This window comes from Cheilinus undulatus, linkage group 8 (assembly GCF_018320785.1).
Source record: "Cheilinus undulatus linkage group 8, ASM1832078v1, whole genome shotgun sequence".
Classification (NCBI taxonomy): domain Eukaryota; kingdom Metazoa; phylum Chordata; class Actinopteri; order Labriformes; family Labridae; genus Cheilinus; species Cheilinus undulatus.
In genome coordinates this window covers 23,147,489-23,167,401 of record NC_054872.1, presented here as the reverse complement: position 1 = coordinate 23,167,401, position 19,913 = coordinate 23,147,489, and the positions used below count along the sequence as shown (strand labels likewise).

The 19,913-nt window shown below is 39.2% G+C and overlaps 1 protein-coding gene across 2 annotated transcripts in view; it reads left to right on the top strand.

Moving 5' to 3' along the window:
* Window positions 1-256: 256 nt before the first annotated feature.
* Window positions 257-19,913, top strand: part of LOC121513381 (LIM domain-containing protein 1-like) — a 30,541-nt gene continuing 10,884 nt past the window's right edge. Inside the window, exons 1-4 of one of the 2 annotated variants that reach the window (XM_041793110.1) lie at window positions 257-395; window positions 484-2,087; window positions 13,088-13,189; window positions 18,204-18,271. In XM_041793110.1, coding sequence (XP_041649044.1) covers window positions 917-2,087; window positions 13,088-13,189; window positions 18,204-18,271 — 1,341 coding nt within the window. In that variant the 5' untranslated portion in view covers window positions 257-395; window positions 484-916. Of the gene's footprint in view, window positions 396-480; window positions 2,088-13,087; window positions 13,190-18,203; window positions 18,272-19,913 lie in introns of both variants that reach the window. The other variant, XM_041793111.1, reaches the window with a different exon arrangement.

Genomic DNA, 19,913 nt, shown 5'->3' with positions numbered 1-19,913 from the left:
CATTCACAGCAACCTTCAACCTTTCAGTTCAGTAATGAAAAGGGAAAAACTATCAAGTGCTGTGCTGAGTGAAAGAAAAGTGTCTGAGTCAACAGGCTGTTGATATTTTTAAAAATGACACAGGATGTGAAGGCCAGCACTGAGCGGAACCAGCGGGCGAATATCTGCCCCCAGGTTCTATTTTAAGAAAATACTTAGTAAGTTGTGAACGTCAGCTAACGTTATAGTGTCATTAATGTATCTGCAGTCTTCCAGCTTCACTTTTACTTATGGCTTAATTGGAGTACTGTACCTTTAAAAACGAGCTGTTCCCTGTTTTCAGTCCCTACTAACGACCGTCCGGTGGCCACGTACGGCTCCGTGCTCCAACGGTTATCCCACGCGCATTTTTAACGGTAGGTTACTTTTATCAGTTATCTTGGGTGATCATAGTGATGTTTTTACTGTTTTACCTACTTTAAAGTGTTTTCTTCCTCCTAGCAGTCGTGCGGAGGATAAAGTTTTGAATGAAGCCTCCCCGCTGGGACTGTAACGCGGGAGGAGGAGGGGGCAGTTCGCGGGGTCGCCCAGGCTATCAGATCTGGGATCTGCTCACATTTATAGCCAGACAGACGGCTGCTTGTTCGGGGCAGAGCTGAGCTGGACAGACGGGATTTTTCACCGAGGCGGACGCTGACTTTTTATCTTTTAACTTCTCTTTGTCGGACACTTGAAGAGACGGGAAAGTTTTGGAGTAAGAGAAAAGTTTCGCTCAGGGTCTGGACCTGTCGCCTGTCAATACTTCAAGCTCCTGGACTGTAAGCTAATTATTCACCCTGGAAATATCACTATTTTACAGACTTTTTCGGCTTTAGCCTTTTAAGAGAAGTACTTCTAACTCAGTTTTACTGAAGCAGGCAAACAGAGAAGTGTCATTATGGATAAATACGAGGATTTGGGACTCGAGGCGAGTAAGTTTATCGAGGATTTAAACATGTATGAAGCATCCAGAGATGGTTTATTTCGAACGAGAAGGGATGCAGGAAATAACCCCGACTTTGAAGAAACGAGAAGAGTTTTTGCTTCCAAAATGACAAAAATACACATGCAGAAGCACCAAGAGGAGATGGCAAGAAACAACCAGGCTATTAAAATGAATGGGGGTTACAACAGCAACTATTACACCAAAGACAGACCGCCTATCAATAGTTACAGACAGCCGGGTGAAGCGGCAGCTAAGCCCCCGATACTCTCTGGCCCTGTGCCGGGCACCACGGCTGGGAATCAGTACGCTCAGTTTGACGGTCAAAAACACCTCACAGGCATTCTGTCTGAACCTCCAGCCAGCAGGGCGTATGGCTACGGAAACAATTACGATAATAAGGAGCGTTTAGAGCCACATTCATACCAGCACAGCAGCCCTACTCCACACAGCCCTGGAAGCCCTTCTCATCACCTTTCTCCAAGTTTGTCTGGGTCTGGGAGCAGCATTTCACCTCAGCCTCAAAGACAGCTTCCTTCTCCCTCCACCAACAGTCTTCCACACCAGCAGAATCAGACTGTCACCCAGTCTGTGAACCGGAGTACACCCTCTGCTACAGGTCAGGCCAGAGGATGGTCTGCAGACACATCTGGCTCAGCAAAACCAGATCTCATCCCTGCCCTACCCCTGAGTGCCTTCACTGGAGGAGCTGACCTCCACAAGCAGCAGCAGCAGCAGCCCTCCACACAGTCTGCTCCCTACTACACGCCACCTTCTCTAACTTCTAAAGCTTCCACCAGCCATAACGGTCCTGCTCCAGCTCCCTCACCCCTACCCGCAGCTTCTGACACACCTCAACCCAAAGCACAGGTGACATCTCCTGCCTTTAGTCCAGGAAATGACTCAAAAAGCAGCAGCAAAGTACAAGGGCAGAGCCAAGTACCAGGCTTTGGACAGGCCACCAGTGCTACAGCTGAGGTCCCTAACAGCTCTAAGCCTGTCCAGCTCCCTTCCCAGTCTCCCCTGTCGTCAGAGCAAGGGCCTTCAGCGGCTGAAGTTAAACTGGAGGCTCTCACTAAGCGGCTGGAGAAGGAGATGGATACCCAACCAAAGGCGGACTACTTTGGTAAGACAGTTAAGTCAAACCAGCACCAAAAGGGATTTGGTTTGTAAATCCCACTGACCTTTTGATGCTTTTCACTAACACATTTTTAAAAACAATAAATCAGATTATTGAATGGCTGGCGTCAGTTTTAAAGCAGTGGTGGTCATTTCAGATTCCCAGGCTGTCAATACTGGTGTTTTCAGGTCTACTTGGCTTCTTGTAAAGACTCAGATGTTAATTTTATATTCTCTTACAAACAGGCAGACTGTAGATATAGTAATAGTAGAATCATGCCAATATATTTAGACAGTTTTCCTACAACTTCTTGTACCTGAAAACAAAAATTACCAAATGAGGATGTTTCAAGTTTTGTCCTTTTCCATATAATTACTTATAGCAATGTACCTGTTATTTTGATTAAGTCTTAAAAAGTACTGAAACTTTAGAAATATGACAACTATTTCATAAGATAGATGCAACAAATAGGACTGAATCCATCAAAATTGCAACGTCTTGCACTAGGTCTAGATTGCTAAAATAAATGTTTGCATCATTTCCAAAGGTTGGCAGTGGTACTAATACCTGAACTTCAATACCCTAATTCAGATATTTAATGTCATTATTACACATGCAACACTGTCACCTTCTCCTGTGTTTTCCTCAAACACTCATTTGTGTTGTGTTTCTGTGGCTTAATTAAGAGTTGTCTTTTTCTTTTTGGAGGGCCTTCTGTCTGCTGATTAAATAATTAGACGTATTATTCAGACACTCTGGGAGGCAATCATTTCTAATGTGGAATGCAGACAGAATAATTTTCTAATTTGTACATGCCTTTTCTAAAAACTGACTCATTGCCTACCCTCTTGGCAGCTTTAGCAGTAAAAGGTGGGGCCAAGGCCAGAAAGACAAACCGCTTTCTCTTATTTCCTCTTGGAGATTTAATGAATAACTAGACAGAGTTTTATCAGGGTTTTTTTGTTTGGTCTGTGCGCCACTAAGTTTGTGATTATTTAAGACTCCTCAGGTTGAGCTTGTTTAACTGACAGAGGCATTATTGTTCTCCATATGATGTCACTCCTGCAGACATTTGCATTCCCATTACTCATGACTTTTTTCAAGGGCCAGGCCATATGGGCTTGTGCATGTGATTAGCAGATGCACACAGGAAAGTGATCGTGAAAAAAAAACATGCTTACTCCTGTTTGCTCTGGTTTTTTTCAAGCAAGTATTAAACATCAGAACGGTGTTAAATTTTGTTGAGTAAGACTATGACTATGAATGTCAGTTGACTTTTTTTCCAAGGAAGACTAGACAAACAATAGCTAAAAAGGATCTTTGGTGATTAAAAACTCAGATGAAAAGTAAATTCAGTTTTTCATGAAGGAGAAGAAATGAGACTAAAATGTCATTGCTGAACTGTTGGTTAAAATGGGATAAAAATGATGATTAACTAAAATGTAAGGATCTAAGGCTGGACTTGAATGTTTCTGAGTTTTTGTTAAGTAAAACCAGAGGTGTAATAAGTACAAAACTTCTGTAAAAGCACAGTTACTCTGGTTAAAAGTTAGTTAAGTAAAGTAAAAGTACTGATCTATAAATCTACTCAACTAAAACAGAAAAGTATGTAATTTAAAGTTTACTTATTGTGCAGTAAAATATGATGTTTCCTTGTTGGCAAGAACAACAAGAGAATAGATGTCCAAACGGGTTGTTCAGATAAAATCACACGATTTTATTAAAGTAAAATACACAACAGAATCCCAGTGTTAATTAAACTAACAGAGTTACATTCAGCACTTCAAAAGTGTCTATGTTGGGCCACACTACATATTGTTAAAGTACACTTTTGAGATACATATTTTCAGATATGACAGAGCTGCAGTAGCTCTTGAAAATCTGTTGCAAGGTGGGTGTCCTCTGGCAAGACTAAAGCAGACAGTCAGCCTAATAGTAAGGCAATACATTCTGATAAAGCATAGTCACTATGCATCCTTTAGGCTGGCTCAGACCACACGATTCTTTTGGTCGTTCACGATGGCACCATGTCAGACTATGCGACCAAAATCTTGTCCCGTCTTGGCCAACAGCCTGGCCACACTACAAGAGTGGTATGGACCGCTCAGCGTATGCTGACGCCACCATTGTCTCCGTGACTAAGTGCGAGTTCATAGGTTGTTGGGGGAGACTGGTCAAAGAGTGTCAATCACTCTAGAACAGAAGCACTCTATGTGATTGTAGCAGTTCCAAAAAAAACAAAACAAAATACAAAGGACAATAGGATTATGGATAATAAGTATGGATGTATCAAAAGGAGGACAATATGGACTGGCTGTCCTTTAAATAGAACTTAAGGTATGCATGTGATAACGTAAATAAAATAAAGTAAAATGTATACATTAGTTTTAGGGAATTAAAGTGGATAAATGTGGTAAATCTTGTAAATGATGATGCAAAGATAATGAGCAAATGTTCTGCTGTTGTTAGACATCAGGGTTCACATCGTTAATGTCAGGTCAGGGTGTCAAACTAGACGACGATGTATGAAAAATTCTGACATGCTAGTCTTGTTGAATCGTGGTTGTGAGGAATCGTAAGGAGTCTTGGCTGCGTCGTTAATTATGTCACACTACAGGCTTAAATCTGGCTGAATTTGTGTAATCTGAGCCGGCCTTAAATGACACCTAAAGTCACAGGCAAGAACTCTAACTTGGTGGATAACTTCATTCATGGCACAAATGTGTCTCGCATCTAAAATGTCAATTCACCAGAAACATGACAAAAAGAGTCCCAGCAGTCATCAGCTGTTTTTGGTTGTGATTTGGAATCATTCTCTCACTATATGTCAGAAACAGATCAGTTGAAAAAAGTATAGATAAATACATTAAACTAGAAAAGCACTCGGAGAGCGCAGACCTTTGCCTTTAGCCTATCTCCCAATAGTAAAGGATCCTTTAAAAAACTCCTGGATCCAGACGGTGATCCGGATCAGTCCCAAAATCTAATCAGTTCTTCCTTATGCCATTTCTGACATTTCCTGAAAATTTAATGAAAATCTCTCCGTAACTTTTTGAGTTATGGTGCTGACAAACTAACAAACAAACTAACTAACAAACCCTGCCCATCACATAACCTCCTTGGCGGAGGTAAAAAGCATCCAAGGTTTTCAATCCTATGCAGAGCGGCCTGTGAATTATTCTTACATAGCCTTGCATTATTGTTATTTGATATATATGTATTTGAAAAAGAAAAACACTTATAATGAAAAATCCCAGGCTGAGTAGCAGAGGTAGGTAGGGATGTTGAAGCATGTCCGTAATCTGCAGAATCCACTGGTTTCCTTTCCTCATATCACTGCCTGCAGGGCCTCAGCTGCAATATCTGGACAGCCCTATCAGGAAATTGCTGCAGTACAGACAAAAAATAATGCTTTGCTTTGTGAGCTTTCAAACTGTTTTAAATGCATATATGAGAAATAGATTAGATAATTAAGTTTGTACTTGGGTTTTTCTTTCAGAGAAACTTCACATCATGGCCAGGTGTTAAGAGCTGAAAGCAGTGCGAGATTAAGAGCATGAGATGTATGTTTAAAGCCACATATTACCCCGCCAACTCCCATACACACATATACAGCCCACCCTTGCCTCCGCGCTGAAGGAATTTCCTGCTGGAATGTCACGCTAGCAATTCACAGCCCCCTGATGTGCTTGTGTTGGTGTAAGGGAAGATGTTCTGGCGTACGTCACAGTCACGACAAGGCTCATAAATAGCACAGAGATGTGAATGTTACGGATGTGTGGGGAGAGCATGGTCAGTGTGCAGTGAGCAGAGGTGTAGGTTTTAAAGTAATACAGTATAGGCCGTTTTTCACACACTGACACAAGTTCCCACAGAGCCCACACACACTGCTCCTGTATGGAGTTTCCCTGCTAGACCACGGCTCATCCTCTGAGTCATGCTTTTATTCCAGACAGAAAGAAAAGACTTGTGTGGACTAGTTTTCTTCAAAAGACAAGTTTCATCATAGATGTCCTTCATGGTTGTGGAACACATATGTAGATGTTTAAAGTAGGATTAACAGATTTTTTTATTTGAGACTGTTGTTTTAAGTCAGGCCAAGACAGGACTGAATATAATGTGCTTGAAAAGTTCCTGCCAGTGCCATAGCAGTGGGATCCATCAGCGTTTAATATTGTACACAGAGTACCGATTGGCAAAACTGCAGCTGGAGATTCTGGGAAAATGAGTCCTGTGCCAAACGGCTGCACTGAGGGAACACTGAGGAATGTCTGAAGGAAGAGAGAGAGGAATTTTACAAATGAGGTCTTAAGATACAAAGGGGAGGGTACTCCCAGACGAGTTCAGAGGTGCCTGTGGTGCAGCTGAATGCATGAGTTGACAAACAGGGAGATTTAGGGACAAGTTCTAGATGCTCCTTTGTCCTTCGTCACAGGAGTCAGAAAGGATGTGAGATTTATTAGACAAGTTCATCCCAGAGGGGAGACTAGTGGGACATCCCAGTATTCTCCTTCCCTCTTTTTCTGACTTTACACACACATCCTCAGAGTAGTGTTTAGTGTTGTGTTAAGATGGAGGATTAATTTATCCCATCTGGCTAAAGAGTGGAAAGCTTTGTCTTAACTCTTCCCAGAGATTCTTGGCTTCTGCTCTGGCAGGCTTTTACAGGCTGACTTTATATACATAGTGTATGAATGTACTCATGATACCCTCTCATGTGCATCCATGTGTGTTTTCTTGTCTATAAATACACAAGGTCTGCAGTATTTGGTTGAATGATCATGGTGTGTCACTTCTGGTTTTGGTGCATTTTGGTGGAAGTTTAGAAAATGATGCAATGATTTACACAGCATTCAGCATGTTTTTAATGAGAGGGTGAGTTTCTCATTTTCTGCAACTTTTTGAGTTGACTTTAGCCAGCGCCAGATGTGGGATTCATTATAGACCTACGTGTTTTTATTGCAAAAGTTATCTTTCCTTACAGAGTCCCCAAAAATCAAATTAAAAATGTGGATGTTTTTACTTTGAACTTTTTCCATGATTTGCAGAGTGTGGCTGTAGTGCAAGCATCACAAACCTTTTCACAGGTTGATAAGAGCAGCCCATCCAGGTACTTTTCCCAAACAGTGCTAGCCCCGCCCCTGTCCCTGTCTGGGTAAAAACGTTCCATCAAAATGATTAAGAAAAGACTGGGTAAATAAGAAAGACTGGGTCTGTAAAGATTAAAAAGCTTAAAATACAAAAAATGAAAACCGTAGAGTTTAACAATTATTTAGAGCCCAAATCCACTGGCCAGTGAGATAAATATAAAGTAGGAACTTTCTGAAAAGATTTGCATCATGACATAAAATCAGCAGAATTATAGGTGTGAGAGTCTGTTCACACTTTCCCCATCATCTTTTGACCACATATTTCAGTAACTGACATCATTTGTGTTGGAGCTGAACTTTTAAAATGGGGTTAATAAGTTTATCGTACGAGTCTCCATTTATCAGATTAAAACACGACCGAACAACTACCTTATGTCTGCTGCTCTCGTTTACATTAACTGTTAACCGAAAAGTTGTTTGTGATCAAATGATTTAAGTAAATATTACTTAAAACTAATTTTGCATTACTTAAGTCATTTTGGTGTAATCTACTATTATAATGTGACTGTAGAGTGTACTTGTTGTTTTGAGTTGAATAAACTCAAAATTTCTATTTTTAACTTAAGATTTGGGTTTATTTATAATATCAAATGCTTTAAGGTGTTGAATTCTGATTAGCTGGTTGAATTCAAACTTGTCTTGCCTTGTTTGGAACAAAATTGCACAATTTCCTTGTTCAGGCATCTAAGACAGAAGCTAAGAAGACCGGTTTCTCCCTCACTTGGTTCTAAACATCTTACACTGTAAAACGCAACATCCATTTTACTCAGAAACATCAAGTTGAATTAACTCAGTTTTTTTGTAACCTGTTCTAAATACTTATTTAAACAAGTTACTTGTACTTCTTGGCCATAACAGCTAAAGGGCTCAGTTTACTTTAGTTTATTTGGTTTAAACAAATTAAGTAAAAAGGGAGTAAAATTACATTGTGTTTACTTAAAAATACAAAACAACGATTTCAACTCTATTTTTATGAGCTGATAGAAGTTATTTTAGTTTTAAAACTAAAACAGTACTCAAATAATGTAAGTATTTTTGTTGTCACTGAAATTATTTAAGTTATAACAAATCTGCAGTTTTCCCAGAATGCTGTTGGGCACTAAACCTTTATGCACTCTGTTTGCTGCTGCTGTCTTGGCCAGTACACTTTTGAAAAAGAGATTTTTAATCTCAAAGAGGCTTTCTCTTGGTTAAATAAAGGTTAAATAAAATAAATAAATAAATACAATGCACCATGAGTGAAGTTGCTGTCTCGGCTACATAGGGGTGATGTTAATGCTATTAATGTCTATGAATGTTGGATGGCACACTGACATTAATGAAATATACTTCTGCTGGTTCAGTGGGTCACTAACAGTCATTGGTGCAAATGGTGGCGCAAGTTCATCCACCTTAGGTGAAATGGTAACTTCAAAAGGTTTTTACAGAGAGTACTCTGACGTTTTAAGGTAATCAGTTGACTATGTTTTGAGTTCTATGAACTTATCGGTGTTTACAGTGCACTAAAATATTAAATATGGCATGGCATATGGATGTGACACTTCTGGTGTTATGGTTTAATTAGTGGCAAAGGTAATTGGCGACTTTTGTCCGACTGAGTTTGTAGATGTTGTTGTTGCAGAAGCTGGTGAAAAAACCTGAGTCCTCATGATTGTTTCTTTGTTTGGATTTTCTTTATCATGTCAAAATATACTCATCAGATATATATCTATAATGAAAGCTAAACTACATTGTCACAGACGCATTCGACTGAAAGTCACCAGTTTGCATGGTCGCTGACTGAACTAAACAGATATTTTCATTTTAAAAAATATGTTTTCGTTTTAAACATTAGTTTTAAAGACTCACACATGACTTCTAAAACAAAACGTAAGCTATTCATCACCAGCTGGTTAGAAAGACATGCTTTTCTCTGTAAAGTGACAATATTACATCATTTAGATGTGAATTATGCAGACTTGGTTATCAGTTTGCCCTAAACTTTCATCCATTTTTGTCTCTGCTGTGTTGACTGTAACGCCTCCTCTGCCTCTTCCACTTGTGCATACTGCATCTTGTGCTAGTGACTCATTAACTTTTAAGAGGTCATGCACTGCTGATTCGTCAAATATACTAAGAGGATGGGTGGTAGCCATCATGCATATGCGTTTGCATGTATATCTCCAGTCTAGGAGTAAATGTCAATAAGGTTGAATAATTGGCTTAAATTCATAGCTAACATTTAAGCTTATTTTATAGTCATGTCATTGTAAAGCACCCAAGAAAGCTTTGGTGAAACAATGCACTGTCTACATTTGATACTTTTAAAGTCAGTGTTGTGTAATATTATGATGAACAGTATGTGTTTTAATAGATGGACCTGAACTTTGTGGTGAACTATAGCGGTGATAACACTCAATAGCTGCTGCAATGAGCAGCAAAGGTCTTGTTCTGAGTCAGTGCCATGTCAGCCAGCAAGCAGCCATCTACTGAGAGTTTTGACAGCTGGGAAAGGTGAGGGAGAGCAGGAGGGGTGAGGTTTTGGTGGCATGTTTTGCTTCCCCTCCCCCCAACTGTAAGTAAAGTTTCAGTCCCCTGAATAATCACACTGCTTTGGAACATGGGACTGGGGCCAAAAGCAGATTTGTAGTGGTCTGAGTGGTGAGAAGGTGACTATGAAAAAGAGCATGTATGGTCTGCAAGTGAAAAAGTAACAAGGGAGCTGTAAATGTAATGCATTTTTGATCTTACAGCACTAACACATCACAAGTATTAAATATTGATAAGAAAAGATACCTGCCGCTGAAAGACTTCTAACTGTATTCACTGTTTTTCTGCAAACCGTTTTTTTTTTCCTGCTGTTCATCTTGAATTAGTTTAGTCAACATTTTCATTAAAAAAAAAAACAGAAAAGTAATAAAATAGATAGTCATTCATCCATTTTCAGTAGTTTGAGTGCATAACTCCTTTATTATGTTTGGATGTAAACAAACCAGCTTACATAAGAGCAGCATTCTTTTGTTTTCTAATAATATCTGTCTATTATCTCTAAATCCTTTCTCCAGCTGTTGGGGTCCCTGATGATGTGTCCTTTGTTGTGGCATTTGTAGGGACCTTAGCTTAATGTATATATAGCCCTGTTATACATTGTGTTACTGAGGGTCCATGAAGACAAACATTTGAGGAAGGTTGTTAAACATGGCAGTGTGGTTTTGGAGGAGGCAGCCGCGTGATGTGTATTGGATACAGTGGAAACAGAGCTTTCTTTGTCAGTGTTTGAGGAGGTCCAACACTGGGCTGGGCTCTTCTGCTGAGCTCTTTTTCTCTGTCTCCAGGATTTTTTAAAAACTTTTTTATGCTATGAAAACACACGCAAATAACCTCATGTGAAAGCACACACACTCAAAGAGAAGCTTGAGGTCTTGCTTTCATCTTCCACATACCACTGCCGCCTCTTTTAGCTTCTCTTTTACCTAATCCTTCATGATTGGATGGTTGTATCATACCATGACTGATTGATTTAGCAGCTAGCTGACTGCCCATTAGGATCAGCAGTGATGAGGGTTGTCACTTGTCACAGTCCATATGTCAATTTTCATCTTAGACCGTGTCATACAGAGCATGCTCAGAGAAGGAGATGAAGATTGGCAGATATGGAGTGATCAAAGATAATATTTTTGTGCTAGGTCTGTGGAAATTGTTGCAGCCTTTAAAGAGCTACATTAAGAAGTTACAATGTTACAATGTTACAATGTCATTTAGCAGACGCTTTTCTCCAAAGCGACGTACATTTGAGAGCAAGAACAACACAAGCAATGATCTAGACAAGAAGAAACAACATCAGTAAGTGCCATCAAGTGCTTCAGGTTCAATTGGACGCAAGTGCTGCCGTGTAGAGTTTAAGGCAGAGTACCTAAAATATACGTTGTTTATGTCGTTTTTTTTTGTTTTGTTTTGTTTTTTTTTTGTTTTTTTTTTGTTTTTATGTTTTTTTTTTTTTTTTGTTTTTAGACAGCAACAATGAATCAAGGAAAATGTGGGATCACTAATCGCCATTCATTAGGCTTCACAACAACTATTTACCAAGTAGATACATACATAACACCAAGAAGTGTTATGTATTGATCACATGGACACCCCGTGTTGTTCTTGAGCTGTTCAAAGTCAAAGGAGAGATTATGTAATACCATCCTGCATACTCTAATGTGAAGGCTAGAGCTGGTGTTCAGCTTCTGTAATGAGTTTTTGCTGCTTTATTTTTAAATACTTCATTAAATTAAGTTTGATCGAGAGGGTGGGTGAACTGATAACAAAGAGAACTCGAACAGTGTTCATTTCAAACCACACTGTCCATGTCTCTTGATAGGGTTGGACCATTTTGATTTTTATCAGAGGTTTTATTAACAGACTTCTCAGTCTCTGAGCCAAGTCAAATAAGCAAATAGGGATATATTTCCTCTCTCAATGATACAGCTCACTAACCAGCTTCCTGACATTTGTGAAAGGATGTTCTCCTTTGCCTCTTTTGTTTTTGTCTGCTCTAATCTGGACCAGCTATATTTAATTCTCTTTATTAAATGCAACAATGGCTTTTTTTTTTATCAGGCGGCTTCAGAGCTTGCTTTTTTGCGAGGTTATCGTTATACCAGAAATTTAAAGTTAGATATTATTGTAACACATAACATATATGTTGAACGATTCCCCTCTATAGAGAGATTAGTTTTATGTTTAAGTGGCAAAGAAAACAATCTGGTCTAAAATTATTGTAAACTGGCAAATTGGAGATGTACAGGAAAAGCCAGTCACAACTAGTTTGTCAAACTATTTTATTAAGTCCAACCAATAGATTGTTTGAAGTCATGTGGTCCCAATAATGCCAGATGTCAGATGAGGGACAGGAAGTAAAGACCACCAGTTAGGAATCAATGGGAATGGAGTATATTAGTACATTGAAGCTCTTTGTGGACCTACATGACATGCAGCAATTATCATCAGATTATCATGCCCATTTAATTGTCATCTAACCGACTAGTCTAAAGAGGAAAAAAATACTCAGAAAACAGTCAAATTCGTCACAGTGTCAGTGGGTGCGATGTGAGCCTGATATGCTGTGTAGAACATGGCTAATATTAACTAGTTCTGCCAGCCTTCCTTTGTCCTTGCAGATTAATATCGTGCTTTGATATACGGCCTGTGTTCTCTCTGGTTGAGTAGTTATACTTGAGTTTACCCATAGACAGCCTATATAACACTGAATTTACATTTTCTTGTTCAAAAAATGTCATTAAATACTTTTCCTACAACATACCAACCGCTGAGCTTCTCATATTTAGGAGATGCCGGGGAAAAATCTGGCAGAAAGGCAGCAGCATTAATTGAAGCCACAGCATCTACACGTAGCAGGAGGCTTCATTACACCTTTTAAAGACCTTTGTTTTTTCAGGCACATGTTTATTAAAAAAGGACGATAGGTAATTAGATTAACCAGCTCGTAAATCTTGCACCAATTAATTTGATGTAAGAATTTAACCGTTAAACCACATCATATCATCATTCTCATAAATGAGTCCTCTATACCGCCTACCTCAAATCTAGCCAAATGAAGGGAGACAATAGTCTTGAGGAGTCAAGTACCTTTTACAGCTTTTCTCCCTTGTTTTGTAATGAACATGCTTTTGATGGTAATGCTGATATTATACAAAGAAACTAATCAATCAATCTTTATTTGTATAGCACAGTTTAGCACAAAGTGCTTTACACACAAACAGAAAGAAAAATTCGAGTTGATATTTGTGCATCAATACCTAGTCTTGGAAATGTTGACAACCTTACTTCCTTTTGCCTTTTCTGAGCCAGTCCTTTGCTGTATTTTTACAGGAGTCTGTGTGAAGTGCAACAAGTCAGTATATGGAGCCAGCCAGGCCTGCCAGGCTATGGGCAGCCTCTACCATGACTCCTGCTTCACCTGCAGCGCCTGTAGTAAGTACAAACACATACACAGCACACATCACCACACACTTTAACTCCCATCTGAGCACTCTGCTTCTCTTTCATGGGTTTACATGTAAAGCTTATTTCACCTCTGACTAATTGGCTGCCAGGGACTTGTTTCACTTGAATTAAAAGTGGTACCTTTCTCTTCAGTCTATCACTGGCCCAAGCAAAAACACACAATTATTTAGGGATTACTGTCCTGTAGTGCTGGTGTTTGGTTTCTGGGTGTGCCAGTCACTCCTTCAGCCCACACAGAGAAAGACTTTTGCAGATTTAAAAATCTCTTAAGTTTACTTAAGGTATATATTACTCTCATGAGGTACTGCACAGAGCTTGAGAGAGAAATCTGTGAATAAGCCAAACATTAGACGTGAAAGCTTGTAAGCATCCACATGCTCTGCATTTTACTTTAAAACAAGCTGTAAAGACTTAAAGCACCTTGTACTAGTTAGCTGCAAGGCTCCTTTTTATACAAATGCTTCATAATGGAAACTTAAATCACAATTTCTCTTCTTTGTTTGTGTCCTTTTGGGTTTTATTACCTGAGGCAGATACGGTTTTAACACTTTAGGTAGAAAACACTTGAACTGTGTTTGTGTCTAACCCTTAATCCAAGAGAGATGGGTTTCTTACATAAAATATTATGTAAGTCAAGAAGACAGTTTTTGAGCCTGATCTGTTAATATGTTGTGATTGTATAACTGAGTGTTATTGTAGCCTCTTTTGTTTCTTTGTTTTTTCTGGTGTTAATTTTTGCTGCACTTTGACAGTGAAGGCAATGAACCTGACCAATAAGGTCCATAAGTTGAGGTTCACCACCCTGGCAGCACAGTCCAGTCTATGTGTGGCCTGAAGTGTGACCTGTCTCTCTGCTCCAACCAATTAAAACCTCTGTTCCAATTATCAGACGGTTGGTATGTGGAGTATTTGTGGCACTGCAGTGACCTCTCCTCAGGCCCATTATTCTGCAGCACCTTTGACCTTGCTGGTTACGCCTCCAAATGTATGATTAACATCTCTGTGTTTTCTTTGACCCTCCTCCCGTGTGTTTACACATGTGTTGGGATGAAAAAGAGGATATTGTAGCTCGTAGTGAAGCTGATGTCTGAAGTTTGGGGGGTGCAGAGAGGAGTTTACACACCACATACCTCTCATAGCTTACTCCATGTGAGGGCATAAAGGTTGCGCTCGCTGTGAGTGGCCCCAGGGAAAAGCATCTCAGCTGGGGAGGAATGCGGGCATAGGGGCCCTGTGTAGGTCTGACTACAGGAGAACACTGGAGCTGTTATGTCAGCTGGATGCAACGAGATGGGAGTACAGTGCGGGACAGGGAGACCATTCAGATGGAGTACAGCACCTACCACACACAGGGGGACCTCATATGCATGTGAATTGATGTGTGCACCTACGCAGTTACAAACATACAGTTCCTTCAGCTGCTTGTCATCTCATAATCTATGTCATGACAACTGTAAAGTTACATAACAAGTCTGTCTGACCATGAACTTCCTCTCGTGCCCTCAGTTCACCAGCTTTCCCTAAGGTGATTGAGGCAGGAGAACATTCCTGGAGGCTGCATGTCTGGGATTCAGCGCTTTGCTGCAAGGGGGAGGGGCTTTTCTTCAGGCTAACCATTTGTGTTTACAAACATTTTGCAGTAAAAACAATTACAGTTTGAGATTAAGCTCAAGTTTTTTTCATCAGTTGAGCTGGTTAGATGTAAGCCAACTCAAATATTCAGTAGAAATCTCTCAAAAGAAGGAAATGGGGAAAAAAGACAAAGCAGTTTCCTCATTGTTTATTGGATGTTTCTTTGCTTTTTCAAGAATGTAAAACTCAATGTAGGTGGACCTTATGTTCCACCTTGATGATCACATTGAGCCTATTTTATTGCCTGGTTTCATAATAATATTTGAGTTAATTTGTAACACACTAAAAGCTCGTGGCTTTCTGATTTCTTTGTCCTCAGAGAGTCAGCAGGCTTTACAATAACAAAGATCAGTCTTGGTCCTGAGTAAGATGGTACGTTAACATTTGTGGGTGGTTGTCAGGAACTCTGACTGATCAAAAGTTAGAAGAACTTCTTGTTATTGCTTTAATTTTTTAAAAATCCATCGTTAAGCTAGTTAGGTAGAATGAATGCCAGACTCAACAGCACTAATACAATGTGAAAGGGGTAATCATAAGACCTGTAGTGCTGAATTAGTTGTGTAATTTAGTCAAAGAGTGGGGTTTAGTCTCCATTAAGAAGTCAAAGCATGGTCTTTGGGAGTTTCTTCATTTATGAATGGAGGTGAGCATGGTCTGCTTAATTAGAAAACGGCCTTGTGTTTGGCTCCGTCCCTCAGGTATTTTACATTTTTATGAAAGTGCAATCGTCACACTTCTTTCTGGTGCTTTTCAAACTGTCAGCCCTGACTCCTGACTTTAATTAAGCTCTTATCTTTCTGCAAAGCTCACAGCTTTCCCTCTCTGACTCTGTGGAAAAAAGACAGGAATGTGAAGAAGAGGAATGGCCCGTATCTGACTTTCATCCCCCTCATTCCTCTCTTCCTTTAGAGACACAATTCCAAATCTGTCAGAAATGACTCAAAGCCACTGCCACACCTTGGCCTCATGGAAATGACATGCCTCTTCTAAACTTAGTTATCATGCAAGCCTTGATGGCGTCATACCCATTTTATTCCATTAAGATAATCAAATAATCAATCAGTTGTTCAGAAAAGTATAATGTGGCATTGATAAAAAAGCTTAATCATAAGATGGCCATTAACTTTTTCTTTCTGTTCTTGCCCCTATTTTCCCGTGTTTTAAATGAGTTAAATCACATTACTAAGTTTTATCCTGGTTCCATGTGACAGTGATTACTGATCATAATGAGATGTTTTCTGATATTAAGAAAGCCTGCCCTGATATGTTTTGAAATCTTTACAAATAACAAGTCTGTGATAGATATAAAATGATATCATAGGACCATGGGTTACAATTGTGAGCTTGTAGCACTCTTTAAACTTTGAGGTGTTTAAAGGCTAAAACTCAATATCATGCATTACTTATTTACATGTTCAATGACCATTCAAGACTGGAAAAGTTTTGACTTTCTATCATCCCTGTTCCTATTTTAAGACAGCAATAATTTAGGATTTCACAGAGCACACTAGGAGATCTAGTCTCTTTCTTCTCTAATGACAAAGAATTTAAATGGAAGTGATGTATGGGTATTTCAATCTGGAGAGACCTAATATGAGTTTAACAATTATTTATTTTATAAGTTTGGAAATGTTTGAGATGTCTTTGGAAAATAGACTCCATTGTGATGTCTTTTTGAACTTGAAGAGGTAGCGAGGCTGACAACAGGATAGGATACACCCCTATGGACTCTAGACAATGCTGGTGGCAGTGATGGAAGGAGTAGGATAAGATGAGTGACCTCTGAGGAGCGGGACCCAGACACAGATGAGATGACGTGGAAGGAGTGATGAAGGGATGCAGGATGGTATAAAAGAGCTGAACCTGAACACAGATGATACGTAATGGAGGTGGCTGGGGAGGAGGAGGGTTGCAGCGGTTGCACTGAAGTAATTGACTATGACAGCTGCATGATGATTGGATCTAAGATGAAAAGGGATTGGCTCAGAATTTAAGTGAGTAAATGAATTTTAAGTAAGTGATTTTTTTATTATTAATGAGTGAAAGGATGAATGGAAATGAAACAGTCTTCCTGTTTGAACTAAGGCTAAGTTTCATTTTAACTTTTTTCCAAATTAGGGTAGGAATCACAAGTTAATTCATGATACGCTATGGCATGACGATACATGATACAGTTCCCACAGTGAAACTTGATACTAGTTTTATTTTCTGCAATTTGGTGTCACTTTCATTTCTCATCACACTTCATCCAGTGAGCCATATTGGCAGGAAAATCTGTTTAGATCAGCGTATTTTTACAGTAAAATGTCAGTATTTGGAACCATCAATTCAATGGTTGTATCAAAAGTCAGGATGATGATATTTTGGCATGTTGATTCTTGTCCTATACAAATAAACACATATCTCTTTTTTCAGTACTGACTAGTTGTTGCCTAGTTGTCTATGGCCTCCCCTACATCTGCTTTTCTTCTTCATCCTGAGATTGAAACTGTGCAATTCCTTGTGCGTAAATGAGCATGTGAGACTATCTGGATAAAGTTATCAGGTAAACAGAGCATGAGATGGAGCAGGCGAGATAAAGATGGCTCCTGTTTACTGAGGTTAACCCCCTCCTCTCCCCCTGCTGTCCCCTCCCTCACCTTCCCTCTTGGAAAATGTGAGGAATGTTCCCTCTTCCTGTGGGACCTTGACAGGAATAGCAACGTGAAGTGAGCAGAGAGGTTCTGCTGTTGTGTGTGTTTTGTGAGCATGTGTGTGCTGCTAAAAGACGCCAGATCCAGACCATAGAACTATTAAAACACACAGACAGACAGGAAGCAGACACAGCATGTGGAAAGACAGAATAAAGGAACAAAGAAGAAGAATAGCAGGTCGGTGGAGGTCTTGCTTCGATGTTGCCATAAAATCCAACAGAGTGTTTAATCTCTCCCACCTGTCTAGGAGTTTGATTTGATCAGCATTTTTCCCTATATGTGCTTGATCCAGATGTGTCACATGTCTGACGGCAGCCTGCGCTTTGTCCCAGCTACATTATATTAAGACACCATCACACCATAGGTTCTTTTGTTTGATTTATCTGCCTGGGATTCAGCAGGATATAATGAATATTGCAAGAGGGTCCATTACCTTCAAATGGGTATAATTAATCACTGCAGTCTTTATGCATTAGTGCTGTAACTATTTCCTGAGACCAGTCTCATGGCTTTATGAGACTTTCCATTATTCAAGCAGCCAGTCAATGACTTAACTTTGTTTCATCTACTTATTGCTAATCAATCAGTTGTAAAAAAAAAAACCTCCTTCTAAATGAACTGATACAAATATGCATGTCTGTTTCTTGTTTCTGCAGGTCGAAGGCTGAGAGGGAAGGCATTCTACTATGTTGGAGGAAAGGTTTTCTGTGAAGAGGACTTTCTGGTAAGTGGTCAATACACAGGCAATATCTAGTGTGCATACAGTATGATGGTGTTCAACCTTTGCTGGGACTCAAAAATACCTTCATGTTAGAAACTTTCACAGGGCTGTTCATACTGAAATACACACCCTTTCAATCAGCAGACATCCTCTGTGTCTTAAGGCTTACAAACGTGACTGTATCATTTTCCCTCTAAATCCCCTTCCATTGATATAGTCTGTCAGCCTATAACTTAACACAGAATATCAATTGGAGACTGTGACCTTGTGGCCCAGTTTTGAGCATCCAATGCAGCCAATTCATATCAGTTTTCTCCCTTGGGTGGGACTGGAAGAAGGTCAGTAACTAGAGAAGCTGTTTCACTCAGGTTTATAGGGTGGAGGGCAGGAAGGCCATGCACACCAGTGCAAAATGATTGTGTCTACTTTTAGTATGCATAATGCTGGGATGTGCTCAGCAAAACACAATTTAACGTTTTGGTTTATTTTTTAATGTGTCAGCTGGAAGAATGTAAAAATGTATTTCTAATGATGCACGATATTGGATTTTTGCTGGTACCCAATACAGATATGGATACTGATTTATATGTTTTTAAAATATTTTTTTGTTCTAACGATGTCTTATCAGAATTAGAAATTAAATGTAATTAAAATAGTTCTCCTGATTAAACAGAATGTTAATACGGTGATTCCCTGAGACAGTCCTGATAAAGTGTTTGAACTAGCAAAATAAAAACCCATTCCTTCTCAAGTGCAAAAATTTAAACTAGCAGTATTTCAAACCCCAAACTTCCTTCCAAGGAACACACGTTAAAGTAAGGTTGTCAAAATTTACAATCCTTTGATACTATTTCGATACTATGAGCTTTTAACAATACAAAAATCATTTTATATATAGTGCCAACAGCACAGAAACATGTACCCTTGTATTTCAATCCAAAAGTAGAGTGAGTGGAGAGACACAGTACACAGTGACAGGCGATCAAATAAGAGTGAGTGCTGTTGTCCTGTTGCTAAATCAGACTAGTGACAACATGGTGAAAGAATAAATTATTTATTGATTATTTCACAGCAGTTGTGCTCTAAAGAAGTTAAAAATAGACCAACACCCTTGCAGAGGAAGTAAGATTCAGGATTGTATTAGACTAATGGTGAAGACATGCCTCTCTCTGCCTGCCTGCTGTGTGCCTCTTTGCTCTGCCCTCTGTCACAGTCTCTATCCTCACTAATTATTTAATTCACTAGTTGGCAAATACTTTTAATACCTCTTTTACTCAGCTTTTGAAGCTTCTGCTAACATACAGTGCTTAACAAATTTATTAGACCACCACCCAAAGTAAGGTTTATGCCACAGCTGCCCTAAATTAACAGCATTCGTAATTACCAAAATCATTTTTTATGTTTCTGCAATGGTTAATACACCAATATGTAGAAGCTCTATAACCAAAATGATATTTTTAATGCTAACATATAATTGTTATTGTTATCCATGAATTTTCAAATGTACTGATTTACAAAAAAACAGAAAAAATAGTAAAGCACATTATTATGTCTTGATTAATATGTCAAATTATAGTTATTTACTTGCATTCCTGAACAGAAAAATTAGTTTTGGTGGTTGAATGTTATGCTTTATTAATATCTG